This window comes from Oncorhynchus clarkii, chromosome 10 (assembly GCF_045791955.1).
Source record: "Oncorhynchus clarkii lewisi isolate Uvic-CL-2024 chromosome 10, UVic_Ocla_1.0, whole genome shotgun sequence".
Classification (NCBI taxonomy): Eukaryota; Metazoa; Chordata; class Actinopteri; order Salmoniformes; family Salmonidae; genus Oncorhynchus; species Oncorhynchus clarkii.
The window spans coordinates 33544532-33560245 of NC_092156.1; the positions used below are offsets into that span (position 1 = coordinate 33544532).

At 41.3% G+C, this 15714-nt stretch overlaps 1 protein-coding gene across 1 annotated transcript; it reads left to right on the plus strand.

Moving 5' to 3' along the window:
* Window positions 1-10969: 10969 nt before the first annotated feature.
* On the plus strand, window positions 10970-12919 carry LOC139419509 (olfactory receptor 5J3-like). The gene is made up of 3 exons (XM_071169468.1): window positions 10970-11113; window positions 11425-12087; window positions 12755-12919. Exons 1-3 carry the CDS (start codon window positions 10970-10972, stop codon window positions 12917-12919), a joined length of 972 nt encoding a protein of 323 aa, XP_071025569.1.
* The last annotated feature ends 2795 nt before the right edge of the window (window positions 12920-15714 follow it).

The following is a 15714-nucleotide window of genomic DNA, read 5'->3' on the forward strand; positions in this document are numbered from 1 at the left end:
GAGGGTGGGGCTATGGAGGTATAGCAGATCTTTAAGATAAGGAAGGGCATTGTGATGAACACACTGGAAAGTCAGCAAGAGGGTTTTTGAATTCAATCCAGAATGAGATGGGGAGACATTGCAGAGATGCAAGATGGGGGAGATGTGATGGTGTTTCCACACTCTCATCAAGATCCTGGCAGCACTGTTCTGGATGTATTGGAGCTTCTGGAGACTCCTACCAGGGATCCCGAGGAAGAGTGTGTTGCAATTTATTTATTTTTTTCACCTTTATTTAACTAGGTAGGGCAGTTGAGAACAAGTTCATAATTACAACTGCGACCTGGCCAAGATAAAGCAAAGCAGTGCAACAAAAACAACACATAGTTACACATGTGATAAACAAATGTACAGTCAATAACACAATAGAAAAATCTATATAGATTGCGTGCAACATTTAGTAAGATTAGGGAGGTAAGGCGATAAATAGGCATAGTGGCGAAATAATTACAATTTGGCAATTAAACACTGGAGTGATAAATGGGCAGAAGATGAATGTGCAAGTAGAGATACTGGGGTGCAAAGGAGCAAATAATATGGGGATGAGGTAGTTGGGTGGACTATTTACAGATGGGCTGTGTACAGGTGCAATGATCGGTAAGCTGCTTTGACAGCTGATACTTAAAGTTAGTGAGGGAGATAAGACTCCAGGTTCAGTGATTTTTGCAATTCGTTCCAGCCATTGGAAGAAAAGCACTGGAAGGAAAGGCGGCCAAAGCAGGAGTTGGCTTTGAGATGTGAAATACCAGTGAAATATACCTGTTGGAGCGTGTGCTATGGGTGGGTGCTGCTATGGTGACCAGTGAGCTGAGATAAGGCGGGGCTTTGCCTAGCAAATACTTATAGATGAACTGTGCCAGTGGGTTTGGCGACGAATATGAAGCGAGGGCCAGCCAACCAGAGCATACAGGTCGCAGTGGTGGGTAGCATATGGGGCTTTGATGACAAAACGGATGGCACTGTGATAGACTGCATCCAATTTGCTGTGTAGAGTGTTGGAGGCTATTTTGTAAATGACATCGCTGAAGTGAAGGATTGGTAGAATAGTCAGTTTTACGAGGGTATGTTTGGCAGCATGAGTGAAGGATGCTTTGTTGCGAAATAGGTAGCTGATTCTAGATTTAATTTTGGATTCGAGATGCTTAATGTGAGTCTGGAAGGAGAGTTTAGAAAGGCAGGGTAGGATATATAGAGGTCTATAACAGTCTGGGTCTAGACGGTCTCCCCCTTTGAAGAGGGGGATGACCGAGGCAGCTTTCCAATCTTTCGGGAATAGGCAATAGTCCAGCCTCGAGGAGATAAAAGCATGGACAAGCTCCTCTGAGTCAGACTGAGTGAGAGTGGGACGATGTTTGGCAATGTTCTTCAGGTATTGAATGGCACTTTACACAGCTGTTTGATGTGGCTGTCAAAGGTCAGAGAGGAATCAAGCTTAAGTGTTACACAAGTGTTTGAGAGTTAACCTGGGGCCGCATGTAACGTGTGGAGTCCTTAGGGTGTACGTGTGTGTGTACGCGTGTGAATCTATTTGATGTAATAGCTCATTAAGAGAGGTGATGGCCCCAGGTGTCTGCATTGAACATTCTCTGACGTGAAGACTAATAGGGCAGTGTCAACATAAACACACTTTACCTACTAATTAAAATCCCACTAACTATCATGGACCCTTATGACCTCACTATCACATACACAAAGCAAACACATGAACGCACACACTTGCATGCTGCCACAGGTTAATTGGGGAATGGCAAACTCCCCTCTCTCTGTATCTCTGGCACCCCTTCTCTCGCTCACTAAATCTCTATCTCTTTGGAAAAGAATGCAAATAAAGCCTTAATCTTGTAATTCCAGTATATAACAAACTGACGAAAACTATAAGGGCACAGGGTGAGACCCAGATGCAGACATGGGAGGCAGATGGTTTGAGTCTCTGATATTTATTAGTATCCAAGGGGCAGGCAAGAGAATGGTCGTGGACAGGCAAAAATATCATAACACGGTCAGAGTCCAGGAGGTACAGAGTGGCAGGCAGGCTAGAGGTCAGGGCAGGCAGTATAGTCAGGCAGACGGGTTCAGAGTCAGGGCAGGCAAGGGTCAAAACCAGGAGGACTAGCAAAAGAGATTTAAAAAGCAGAGGCACGGAAAAAACACGCTGGTTGACTTGACAAGACAAGACAAACTGGCACAGAGAAACAGAAAACACAGGAATAAATACACCGGGAAAAATAAGCTACACGTGGAGGGGGTGGAGACAGTCACAAGACAAGTGAAACAGATCAGGGCATGACGACAACACGACTTGTGCTTTGTGTGCAGTGAGTGTTCCCTCTGCTGTTGACGTGTCTGACCCTCCCAAAGGCAGATACAATATTCGGTACAGAGCTATAGTTACAGATGTAGGAGCTTAATTTCAGGCAGTTTGCTAGAGCAGGAAAATAATACTGCAGCAACAGGAAATGTGAATTATTATGTGGATTATAATTAATGGAACTTTTATTTAGGGGTTGATACATTTTTCTTTATGGCAAATTAGGTCTGAAATTTGACGGTGGAAATGACAAACTTTAGAAGTTGCATTTCCTGTTTCACGGGAAAATTCTCAGAGTGATCATATTAAGATCCTACATCTGTACCTACAAGTGAACTTCCCTTCAGGTTCATTCCCCCACCATGTCCAAATGGAAGTCTACAGGTTTTACCATTCACTAAGTGTTTCCAGAACAAGACCAACCCTTCTAAATCATTTCATAATATAGCTCCGATACAGGTCACTGCCTCAGTAAGATCTTTAAATCTCTCTTTCCATCCCTCTCTGGTTGTCTGTCTGCTTTTTTCTACCTCTTTATATACTTTGCCTTTTGTTCTCTCTTTCTTCCTGAGCTGACTCTTCTCCTACAGCTACATTCTTAAGTGTACATGTGTCAGCTATGAAATACAACAAAATACCTTTGCTTTACATTGTCTTTATTACCTGTAAAGTAATCAGAGAGTGCTGTAATGACATAAAGATTCAAGAGGACCATTTATGTCATTACAGCACTAACAGTATTCCAATCACATAGTGAAAAGCAGGAAGCCAGTGAAGGTGTCCAGTACGCAAAGCCTGGTTGAAAAGACATCAGTTTGATTTATTATAGTGTCATGCATCTTCATGACGCCCAGCTCACATGGGCTTGTTAGACACTATTTGTTGTAACTAAAAATAAAATGATCATACTTATATATACACACAGGTGCATATGTTGAGTGCACAGCTCTTTCCATGACATACACAGGTGAATCCAGGTGAAAGCTATGATCCTCTTATTGATGTCACCTGTTAAATCCACTTCAATCAGTGTAGATGGTTGAAGAAGGATTTTTTAACCTTAAGACAATTGAGACATGGATTGTGTATGTGTGCCATTCAGAGGGTGGGTGAATGGGCAAGACAAAATATTTAAGTGCATTTGAACAGGGTATGGTAGTAGGTGCCAGGCGCACCAATTTGAGTGTGTCAAGAACTGCAACGCTGCTGGGTTTTTACACTCAACGGTTTCCTGTGTGTATCAAGAATGGTAAACCACAAAAAGGACGTCCAGCCACTTTGACACAGATGTGGGACACACTGGAGTCAACATGGGCCAGCATCCCTGTGGAATGCTTTCAACACCTTGTAGAGTCCATGCCGAAAGGAATTGAGGTTGTTCTGAGGGCAAAAGGTTCGGTGCAACTCAATGTTAGGAAGGTGTTTATGTATGATATACAGTGGCTTGCGAAAGTAATCACCCCCCTTGGTATATTCCTATTTATTTGCCTTACAACCTGGAATTAAAATATATTTATTGGGGGGTTGTATCATTATATTTACACAACATGCCTACCACTTTGAAGATGCAAAATATTTTTTATTGTGAAACAAACAAGAAATAAGACAGATCCACAACCATGGATAGGTAAATAAATACCTGTATATTTATGGAAAAATTGCCCTGATTAACTCCTTAGTCATATCTCGATTTACTCACTTATGGCGCTGCCTACTCCTGAAGATTCGTTTTTCAAATCATATGAGCAAAAAATATTTAGCTTTATCTGGGACGCTAACCAGACAAAATAAAACATGCCTATCTATATAATGAATATGAATTGGGTGTGTTGAGATTATTAAATATAAAAGCACTAAACCTTTCTCTAAAAGTTTCACTCATTCAAAAGTTTTATTTGAACCCTAAATGGTTCTCAAGTAGTTTACTAAGAAAAGCTCATCCATTGTTTAAAAATAGCCTTTTTGCCTTTGTGCAGATTGCCTTGTCTTTTTTTGCCTTTGTGCAGATTGCCATGAGGCTCCACGCACCAGGCCTTCAGTGCGCCTCCCCAGTCCAGTACGTCCTGTGCCTGCTCCTCACGCTCACCCTGAGGTGCGTGTCATCAGGTTTGTAGGCCTCCTTGCTCGCACACGCTTTTACACTCTGCCAACACATTTTATAGGATTGAGATCAGGGCTTTGTGATGGCCACTCCAATACCTTGACTTCTTATCAAATCAAATTGTATTTGTCACATTCACATGGTTAGCAGATGTTAATGTGAGTGTAGCGAAATGCTTGTGCCTCTAGTTCTGACAATTCAGTAATATCCAACTAGTAATCTAACCTAACAATTTCACAACAATTACCTTATACACACAAGTGTAAAGGAATTAATAAGAATATGTACATAAGAATATATGAATGAGTGATGGTATAGAACGGCATAGGCAAGATGCAGTAGATGGTATAGAGTACAGTATATACATATGAGATGAGTAATGTAGGGTATGTAAACATTATATGAAGTGGCATTGTTTAAAGTGTCTAGTGATATATTTATTACATCCATTTTTCCATTATTAAAGTGGCTGGAGTTGAGTCAGTAAGTTGGCAGCAGCCACTCAATGTTAGTGATGGCTGTTTAACTACTTGACGCACCCATCCCGTTAGCGGGATCATTTTTAACAACACCCGCTGAATTGCAGCGCGCCAAATTCAAATTAAATTACTACAAATATTTATTTTTCATGAAATCACAAGTGCAATATAGCAAAACACAGCTTAGCTTGTTGTTAATCCACCTGGCGCGTCAGATTTCAATACAGCTTTTCGGCAAAAGCATAACAAGCGTTTATGTAAGAACATCTCTCTCAGTAGACAAAATATTACAAACACCTAGCAGCCAAGTAGATTGGTCACGAAAGTCAGAAAAGCAATAAATTAAATTGCTTTCCTTTAATGATCTTTGGATGTTTGCACTCACGAGACTCCCAGTTAACCTTAAACAATAAATGTTCCTTTTGTTCCATAAAGATTATTTTTATATACAAAGTACCTCCATTTGTTTGGCGCGTTCAGAAATCCACAGGCTCGAGCGGTCACGACATCGCAGACGAAAATTCGAAATAGTATCCGTAAAGTGCTTAGAAAGATGTCAAATGTTTTTTTATAATCAATCCTCAGGTTGTTTTTAAAATATATAATCGATAATATATCAACCGGGACTGTTGCTTTTTCAATAGGAGAGGGAGAGACAATGGCTGCCCCACTCTGTTGCGCAAGCAAAACTCTGCAAACACCCAGCTATCCACTGACGGTTGTTTTTAAAATATAGAATCGATAATATATCAACCGGGACTGTTGCTTTTTCAATAGGAGAGGGAGAGACAATGGCTGCCCCACTCTGTTGCGCAAGCAAAACTCTGCGAACACCCAGCTATCCACTGACGTGATGTTATCTTTCTCACTCATTTTTCAAAATAAAAGCCTGAAGCTATATCTAAAGACTGTTGACACCTCTGCTGTTTCCTGAAGTCCACGATCATCTTCTTTGTTTTGTTGACGTTGAGTGTGTGGTTATTTTCTGACACCACACTCCGAGGGCCCTCACCTCCTCCCTGTAGGCCGTCTCGTCGTTGTTGGTAATCAAGCCTACCACTGTAGTGTCGTCTGCAAACTTGATGATTGAGTTGGAGGCGTGCATGACCACGCAGTTGTGGGTGAACAGGGAAAACAGGAGTGGGCTGAGAACGCACCCTTGTGGGGCCTCAGTGTTGAGGATCAGCGGGGTGGAGATGTTGTTACCTACCCTCACCACCTGGGGCAGCCCGTCAGGAAGTCCAGGACCCAGTTGCACAGGACAGGGTCGAGACCCAGGGTCATGATGACGAGTTTGGAGGGTACTATGGTGTTAATTGCTGAGCTGTAGTCGATGAACAGCATTCTCACATAGGTATTCCTCTTGTCCAGATGGGTTAGGGCAGTGTGCAGTGGGATTGCAATTGCGTCATCTGTGGACCTATTGGGGCGGTAAGCAAATTTGTTGTCCTCAAGCCATTTACCACAACTTTGGAAGTATGCTTGGGGTCATTGTCCATTTGGAAGACCCACTTGCGGCCAAGCTTTACCTTCCTGACTGATGTCTTGAGATGTTGTTTCTATATATCCACATAATTTTCCTGCCTCATGAAGCCATCTATTTTGTGAAGTGCACCAGTCCCTCCTGCAGCAAAGCACCCCCACAACATGATGCTGCCACCCCCGTGCTTCACGGTTGGGATGATGTCCTTCAGCTTGCAAGTGTCACCCTTTTTCCTCCAAACAAAACGATGGTCATTATGGCCAAACAGTTCTATTTTTGTTTCATCAGACCAGAGTACATTACTCCAGAAAGTACGATCTTTGTCCCCATGTGCTGTTGCAAACCGTAGTCTGGCTTTTTATGGCGTTTTTGGAGCAGTGGCCCCTTTGTTGCTGAGCGGCCGTTCAGGTTATATCAATATAGGACTAGTTTATTTTTGTACCTGTCCTCTCCAGCATCTTCACAAGGTCCTTTGCTGTTGTTCTAGGATTCATTTGCACTTTTCGCACCAAAGTACGTTCATCTCTAGGAGACAGAATTTCTTCCTGAGTGGTATGACGGCTGCGTGTTCCCATGGTCTTTATACTTGCGTACTGTTGTTTGTACAGATTAATGTGGTACCTTCAGGCATTTGGAAATTGCTCCAAGGATGAACCAGACATGTGGAGGTCTGCGATTATTCTCACTGAGCACATGTCCCAAACAGACAGAACAGCAAAACCAGCAGAACTACTGCACCCCTCATTCTGAAAATAATCCTGCTCACAAATGTACTCTCTGTGGCTACATCTGTGTCCTTAAATTCATAGGTGACCAATACATGAGAATCTAACACTTGTCTTCAGTGGAATACAGTGCCTTGCAAAAGTATTCACCCCCTTGGCGTTTTTTCTGTTGTTGGAATTCAACCTGTAATTTAAATGGATTTTTACTTTTATTCCATTTAATGGACATACACAAAATAGTCCAAATTGGTGAAGTGAAATTAGAAAAATGACTTGCTTGAAAATCTTCAAAAAATACAAAAACGGAAATGTGGTGTGTGCACATATTCACCCCCTTCGTTATGAAGCCCCTAAATCAGATCTGGTGCAACCAATTACCTTCAGATGTCACATAATTCATTAAATAAAGTCCACCTGTGTGCAATCTAAGTGTCACATGATCTATCACATGATCTCAGTATATATACACCTGTTCTGAAAGGCCCCAGAGTCTGCAACACCACTAAGCAAGGGGAACCACCAAACAAGTGGCACCATGAAGACCAAGGAGCTCTCCGAACAGGCCAGGGACAAAGTTGTGGCGAAGTACAGATCAGGGTTGGGTTCTAAAAAACATCCCACGGAGCACCATTAAATCCATTATTAAAAAATGGAAAGAACATGGCACCACAACAAACCTGCCATGAGAGGACCGCCCACCAAAACTCACGGACCAGGCAAGGAGGGCATTAATCAGAGAGGCAACAAAGAGACCAAAGATAACCATGAAGGACCTGCAAAGCTCCACAGCGGAGATTGGAGTATCTGTCCATAGGACCACTTTAAGCCGTACATTCCACAGAGCTGGGTTTTATGGAAGAGTGGCCGGAAAAAAAGCCATTATTTAAATAAAAAAACAAGCAAACATGTTTGTTTGCCAAAAGGCATGTGGGAGACTCTCCAAACGTAGTGAAGAAGGTACTCTGGTCAGATGAGACTAAAATTGAGCTTTTTGTCTAACAAGGAAAATGCTATGTCTGGCACAAACCCAACACCTCTCATCAGCCCGAGAACAACATCTCCACAGTGAAGTATGGTGGTGGCAGCATCATGCTGTGGGGATGTTTTTCATCAACAGGGACTGGGAAACTGGTCAGAATTGAAGGAATGATGGATGGTGCTAAATACAGGGAAATTCTTGAGGGAAACCTGTTTGTCTTCCAGAGATTTGAGACTGGGACGGAGGTTCACCTTCCAGCAGGACAAGGACATTAATCATACCGCTAAAGCAACACTCAAGGGGTTTAAGGGAAACATTTAAATGTCTTGGAATGGCCTAATCAAAGCCCAGACCTCAATCCAATTGAGAATCTGTGGTATTACTTAAAGATTGCTGTACACCAGCAGGAACCCATCCAACTTGATGGAGCTGGAGCAGTTTTGCCTTGAAGAATGTGCAAAAATCACAGTGGTTAGATGTGCCAAGCTTATAGAGGCATATCCCAAGAGACTTGCAGCTGTAATTGCTGCAAAACGTGGCTCTACAAAGTATTGACTTTACGGGGGGTGAATAATTATGCACGCTCAAGTTTTCAGTTGTTTTCTCTTATTTCTTGTTTGTTTCACAATAAAAAATAATTTGCATCTCCAAAGTGGTAGGCATGTTGTGTGAATCAAATGATACAACCCCCCCCAAAATCTGTTTTAATTCCAGGTTGTAAGGCAACAAACTGGGAAAAATGCCAAGGTGGTGAATACCTTCTAAAGGCACTGTATATTTAAGAACTCTGATAAACCAGAGAACATAAAGGAAGAGGACCTTACAGCAGGGTATTCTAATGTTGATATTGTACAAGGTTGTGGGAGAGTAAAACCTGTTTAATCTGAAGGTCTCAAATGAGCCCTTATTCCTAACTTTTGACAAGAGAACAAATGAGGCCTTTGTTCATCCACCGTAGGAATAGAAGACAGTGCACCGTAAAAGTTGTTAAACATGATTTTACAGTTCCACCAGTAACAAAATCCCAATTTAACATCTGTTTGCAGCTAATGAGGCCATACCTAATTACTCACAAGAGAAGTATACACACAAACACCACCAATTAGAGTTAAATACAGTAGCTAAATTACTTTTTATGATTAATATTCTGTAATGATGCAATTTACCTAGAGTTTAGTGTAAACATTTGACACTTGATTAATTATTCCAGGGAAATTAATGAATGTAGTGTAGATGTACAAATGAGATAAATAACAAGTCCCTTCGGCCTCTCACATCATCCTGTGGAAAAACAGGGACTATGGGATGCTGGTAAAATAATTGTATTTAAGAAGCTGCTCAGCTTCCAGATCACTGAGTGTGATATGCACTCATTCAGGTAAGAGGTTAACAATCCAATACTGCAAAACTATCATACAGATTTTGTTTTTTAACAGTAGGATTTGTGGATTTGTCTGAAAATACTTCCGTAGGAAACACTGTGAATTTGTATAGATAACTCAGAGATATTATTTAGAAATGAGCGTTAAGTGTAAATGTGTGTTTTGTTTACAAACTTTTATGTTATAGTAATCAGATTTCAACAGATTTGTGCACAATATTTGCATTCACTAACACGTTTTGAAATCAGCGTTCAATCTTTTGGCTGGATTTGTTAAAGGCCGAATGCAGGGATTTTTATTTCAATATCAAATCATTTCTGGCTAACAAATAAGTACCTTACTGTAATATTTTTCCATACAAATTGTCAAAAAGAACCAAAAATATATTTTCAGCAAAAAAACATTTCTCAAGCAATAATTTTTCTAGGACTGTCTGGGAGTGGTCTGAGTGGGGAGGGGGATGAATATGTCATCTGAACGGTAATCTGTTCTTGCCAAAAAGGTTTGGAACTGTTTGTTATTGGTCTATAACAAATGTTACTATATGTATGTATATTTGTGCATATGTGGCTATGCATGTGTATATATATATTTACTATTTACAAAAAATAAATGTGTGGGATTATACATTATGCAGACAATTACATTGATGGATGTTACAATCTACCTGCAATATTAAAGCTGACCATTAATAATGTTACTTTCTGGACAACTGAGAACTTGGAAAAAAACAAAGTCAAATCATGATGTCAGTGACCTCCAGGTGGCAAAGTCGGAGGGCTTGAAAAATGACAGTTTAACTCTTCAAAACAATAACTCTTCAAGACAATGATTCCCAGTCTGAGCTAATTTTTCCTGAGTTCGCAGTTGTCATGAACACACTGAAGATGGAAGTTGGAGTTCCAAGTTCCCAGTTGTATGGATCGAGACATTATACTGCCTCGATCCATACAAAACTCCACCCATGCAAAACCTCCCGATTAGAAGGTCCTGTGTAGATTGTATTTTCAACTAGCAACTATCAGGAAATAATACTCATCAAATTTCTTCACACGTTTACAGTCTGCATTTTATCAGCTGTTGTACAATATGATACAAAACACCGGAAAACAGAATTTTGACTGCATTGGGCCTGTAACTGAACATAATTGAGAACCACTTCCTATGAATTAGTATACATGTTTGCGTTATATCACATCGAATATATCATAGATTTCCCCACTCTGACACCACCAAGGTTGAGAATCTGAAATAATAAGAGTTATATTTTTTGCTTCTACAGGCAACACTTTTCATAGAAATTATAGTTACACCATATATTATTGTAGATACTTTCGTAACAAGAAGATAACTGTACTAAGCCATGTTTGTTAAGAATGAGCTTCTTCTATCTGTAGTCTACAAGGTATCAATGTATCTCTCTGTCTGCACCAGGTTTGTCTGAGATCCTATCAAGCCCACTGGCCCAGAGGTATGAACAGCACCCAGTCCAGCCCTGTCACCTTCTTCATCATCCAGGGCCTGGCTAGTCTGGGGGAGAAGAAGATGGTCCTGTTTATCATCTTCCTGCTGGCCTACACCGTCATCCTAGGTGGAAACATCATGATCATCTACCTGGTACTGTACATTGTACACGCACAGCTAGAACGAGATCACAATAACATTAGATAGAGATGATGTTATAAGAGACCATGAGTTGTAGTTAGTGTAAGTAATGAAAGGGTTTTGTTCAGGTCCTCTCACTTAGAATTTGCTCTAAGGGCCTGTAGACTACACTATACTCCTCAGGAGTCAGGAGTTTAGAACTCTTGAGAATTATGGCTTGGGCTCAGAGTTTCCCCTGGTCGAGTCATGTTGTCAGGAAAAACTCTCCGCTGGGCCTATCTATGACATCACTGTCTAACCGCTTTCTTTATCTCGTCCTAAAGGTCCGGACCGACCCGAAGCTGGGCTCCCCCATGTACTTCTTCCTCCACAACCTGTCCATCGTGGACATGATTTACACAACGGTCACCATCCCCAACATGTTGTCAGGCTTCCTGACTGAGGTCAAGACTGTGTCCGTCCCCGGCTGCTTCCTCCAGATGTACTGTTTCATCCACATGTCTGTTACTGGCCGCGCCCTGCTGACCGCTATGGCCTACGACCGCTATGTGGCCATCTGTAATCCTCTCCGCTATGCCGCTGTGATGACCCGCCCCGTCTGCCTGCTACTCATCATTGGGGCTTGGACCTTCGGTGCCATTTGCACCTTCCCAACCACTAGCATGGCAATGCAGCGTTCATACTGTGGACCCAACGTGGTGCGCCACTGCTGGTGTGACCCGTCCTCAGTGAGGCTGCTGGTGTGTGGGGACACTCAGGTGGACAACATCGTGTCACTGTCTTCTGCTCTCGTAGCGCTGCTCACCACGGGTGTGCTCATCCTCACTTCCTACATCCTCATCGGTGTGAAGATAGCTAAAATGGGCGCCACAGAGCGACTGAAGGCGTTTAGCACCTGTGCCGCCCACCTGACGGTTGTGTCCATTTCTTACAGCTCTGCCTCATTTGTCTATATCTCCTACCGTGTGGGAAACTTCTCTCCAGAGGTGACCCTCCTCTTCATCCTCTTTCTCCCCCTCCTCCTTTCCCTGTTTTAAGGACTGTTTAACTCCTCCATCAGACAACCTTCAGTCAACACTGTGATCTTACATTCACCAGTTGAAGAGTTTGACTGATATTTGTGGCATTACTCTGGTTACCCATGTCCTCTCTGATTTGTCATTCACTGTTGATGTCTAATGGTACGCAAAAGGCATTCTCACCAGGAGATGACACTGTTGTATTATTTTAGTGTAACATACTGATGCTCTTCAGTCACTGTACATTTGTAGTATGTTGTCAGTGCTGTGAAAATCCCAATAACAGGGTTGGGGTCAATTTCATTTAAATTCCAGTCAATTAAGAAAGTATACGAAATTCCAATTGTAATTCCATTTTCCTAATTGAAAAGTGTTGAGGATAATTGGAATTTCAGAGTACTTCCTGAATTGATTGGAATTTAAATGGAATCCAACCATCCCTATTATGGCTATGTATATGTTTATGGTTGAATATGATCAAGGTCATACTGTTAATAACGTTGTGATAAGGTTAGATAACATTGTGTTGATGTTGTAAGTGCGTATCATTGTTTTTTATTATATTGTGGTTGTGGGAATCATTGTTGCATTGCGGTTGTCTTAATGTTGTATTCATGTTGTGTTATTGTTGTAGGTGCGTATCATCGTGTCGGTGCTGTACTCGGCTCTGACTCCTTTCCTGAACCCGATGATCTACAGCCTCAGGAACAAGGAGCTGAGAGCGGCCATCAAGAGGGCCTTCTGCCGACACAGAGACGTCTCACCGCAGAGCCGCAAAACACTCAACACACTGTCCTGACAGCAAAACATTCAATACAATCTCCTTTGGGCTAAAAAGTGTGATAATTTTCAGAGATTACAAAATAATGCAAAGTCACTGTTTCCAATTATTGTTTGTTGTTTGGAAAGCAGAACAGCTAAATGTTTCATTATCATGCACTTATAAACAAAACCGAACAATATTTGTGTTTACCATTTGGTTTATTGTGTAGGTTGCACAACTGTATACATCTGATTTAATAGTTTTAAGTTTATTGATAAAAACGAAATAACAACTGTAAAGTCCTGTTCAATTGCATTGTACAAACTACCAGATACAGTACTAAATAGTATGTGATTATACTTGTTTTTAATCAATACCAAAGAAACAGCAGTAATTGTTAGGTGATTATAGTGTAATTACAATCTCGCAATATTATTCCTAAATATCAGAGAAATAGCACCCTGTCAAATAAAGTGTACCAACAGATTTTGGTTTTGTGCCTCTGCCTTTTCTGTAAGCGTCACAAATTAAAATAAAACTTTGCACAATAAAATATTCTATGATGGTTTGCATTTGGAAATTAAATCAAGAAATGATTCATGGAACACCACCCAAAACTTTGCACCACCTAAAATAAATGTCAGTTTGAAAACATAGTAGCAGTGTTCTTCCTAGTTATGTATTTTAGAGTAGATTTGCATTATGCATTATGATTTTTTTCCATCAGTACTAACCGAATCCGGGGCAGCTGTATGTTTAAATTGTTAGAACATGCTTTGAATATGCATACCATCAATTAAATAATGGCTCTCAACTTATGTTAGCGTCCAATTCAACAGAACCCTTACAGGTCCCTCAGGTGGTGGTTGAGAAGAAACTCCCTTGTTTTATGAACGCCACACACATACACTGCAGTTCTCATTATATTATATATTATTTATTTTCCCATCAGATTTAACACAGAATCCTGCAGCTACCTTGGCTCTGTGAACACCCTAAATATCCTGTTTAATCTCTTTAGTCTGTAAACCTTAGTCTGTAAACCACACTATTCAGTTTGCACAGGTCTGCATAGGCTAGGAAGCGATGGAGGATTATAATGGTAAACCCACATCCCAGCACAATATGGTAGACCAGTAAGTGTGTGCTACAGGTTGTCAGGGCCTTGCTGTTTAAAGAGCTGTTCTACTACTCAGACAAACAATGGAAATCTTCAGATAGGCGAGACTGATGCTGCCTATGGACGAGACAAACAGCATAACGGTAAATGTTAAGACATATATGTTATTTATAAACACGGTCTCGCAGGAGAGTTTGAATAAGGAGGCGCATAAACATGAGCACAGAAAGCCTGAATGACACACTCCATGTAAGTGATATATCGCTCGGGAGCTGCTGTCGAAATGTCCCCTAATAGACAAGGTATTATCGCTGTAGCCCCAACTATCTAATTAAGAGACAAGTTTCAGAAAAGGATGTACATGGGATAATGTCCATGGAGATCAGTACTATGAGGCCGATGTTGGCCACGAGGTGAAGATGTAGATGATAAGGAAGAGGATTAGGTCAGGGTATAAGGTATGTTGAGTGACCTTTAAGAGATTAAAGGGAAGTTCAGGATTGTATAACTTGATAGAAGAACTGAAATCCATGATTTGTTTTCTTCAACCTTATCAGTCCCGAGACCCATCTGACTTTCATTTATCTGCATGTTTATATGTTTTTATTATAAAAACCTGATAAAAAGGAATTTATATGAATGCTGTAAGTACAGAAATGGTTTGCTCAGTGGGAAATAAATATCAAACTAGTCAGTGACAACTGTGTGGAGTTTGTGACAGCAACTATGTGAGCTTATTACAGTTTTATAGACACTTCGTCCTGGGATTTCCTATGATCTTCTATGAAGAACCCCACCCTTACCTTCTAACGACTATTGTGTAGCTTGTGAACGTCATGTCACCTGTGGCTCATGTCACATGAGAGTCCCAGCTTTTCATAGATCGCTTTTAATTGTTTGCAGCTCAAACCATTTAGACTCTACAGACATTTTTGAACAAAGACACAGAGACCTTTCTAGCTCAGCCCCCATTAAACACACAGACTAATGGTACCAACGGATGCAGAAGAATTAGACAAAACTAATGGTACAAGCCAGAAGTGTCACAGTGTCTGTGTTATTTGATTGTTGTTTCCTTAGGTTACCGTTGGAGGGCACCCTTACCCTGTTTTCTAGATTTCAGGTTACCCTGATAATTACTCATTGGATTCTCCTGTGTTTAATTACCTTCTCTGTTCACCTGGTTGCCTTGTTATTTAGGTTCCTCAGTTGGTCTGTATATTTGCTTAGGTCTCATGTTTTATTAGTGTGCTCTTGTGCGGTTGCCTTGTTTCTGTTAAGACTAAGTAAAAGTTCAGGATTTATCCTTACATTATTGGTACAGTAGTCCTAAGTCTACAATGGACCCAGCAGAGATTTTTCAATTCGTCCGAGGAACACTCCGAATTCCACCATTTATGGTCGGCTCTCAACCACCATGGAACTGTGATTGGATGTGCATGTACATGCCTAGTTAAATAAAGATGAAATAAAAACAAAGTAAATTGATCGCCATGAGGCGCGACTGCAGACATTGTCGGACGATTTAAGAACTCTTGTGTCCGCTCTGCAGACTGGACAGTCGGTAGCAATGGCTGCTGCACCAGTGGCTGTTCCTAATCCTCCACTCCCTACCAGCTCAGAGTCGTCATCCCTTTGGGAGCCTCATCTCCCGGCACAGGAGCGCTATGAGGGGCATCCTGGGAGGTGTCGTGGGTTACTGCTCCAATGC

Coding starts and splice junctions, on each gene's coding strand:
- LOC139419509 (XM_071169468.1), top strand. CDS start 10,970: ATGAACAGCACCCAGTCCAGCCCTGTCACCTTCTTCATCATCCAGGGC. Junction 11,114..11,424: donor ACATCATGATCATCTACCTG/GTACTGTACATT, acceptor CTCGTCCTAAAG/GTCCGGACCGACCCGAAGCT. Junction 12,088..12,754: donor TGGGAAACTTCTCTCCAGAG/GTGACCCTCCTC, acceptor TTATTGTTGTAG/GTGCGTATCATCGTGTCGGT.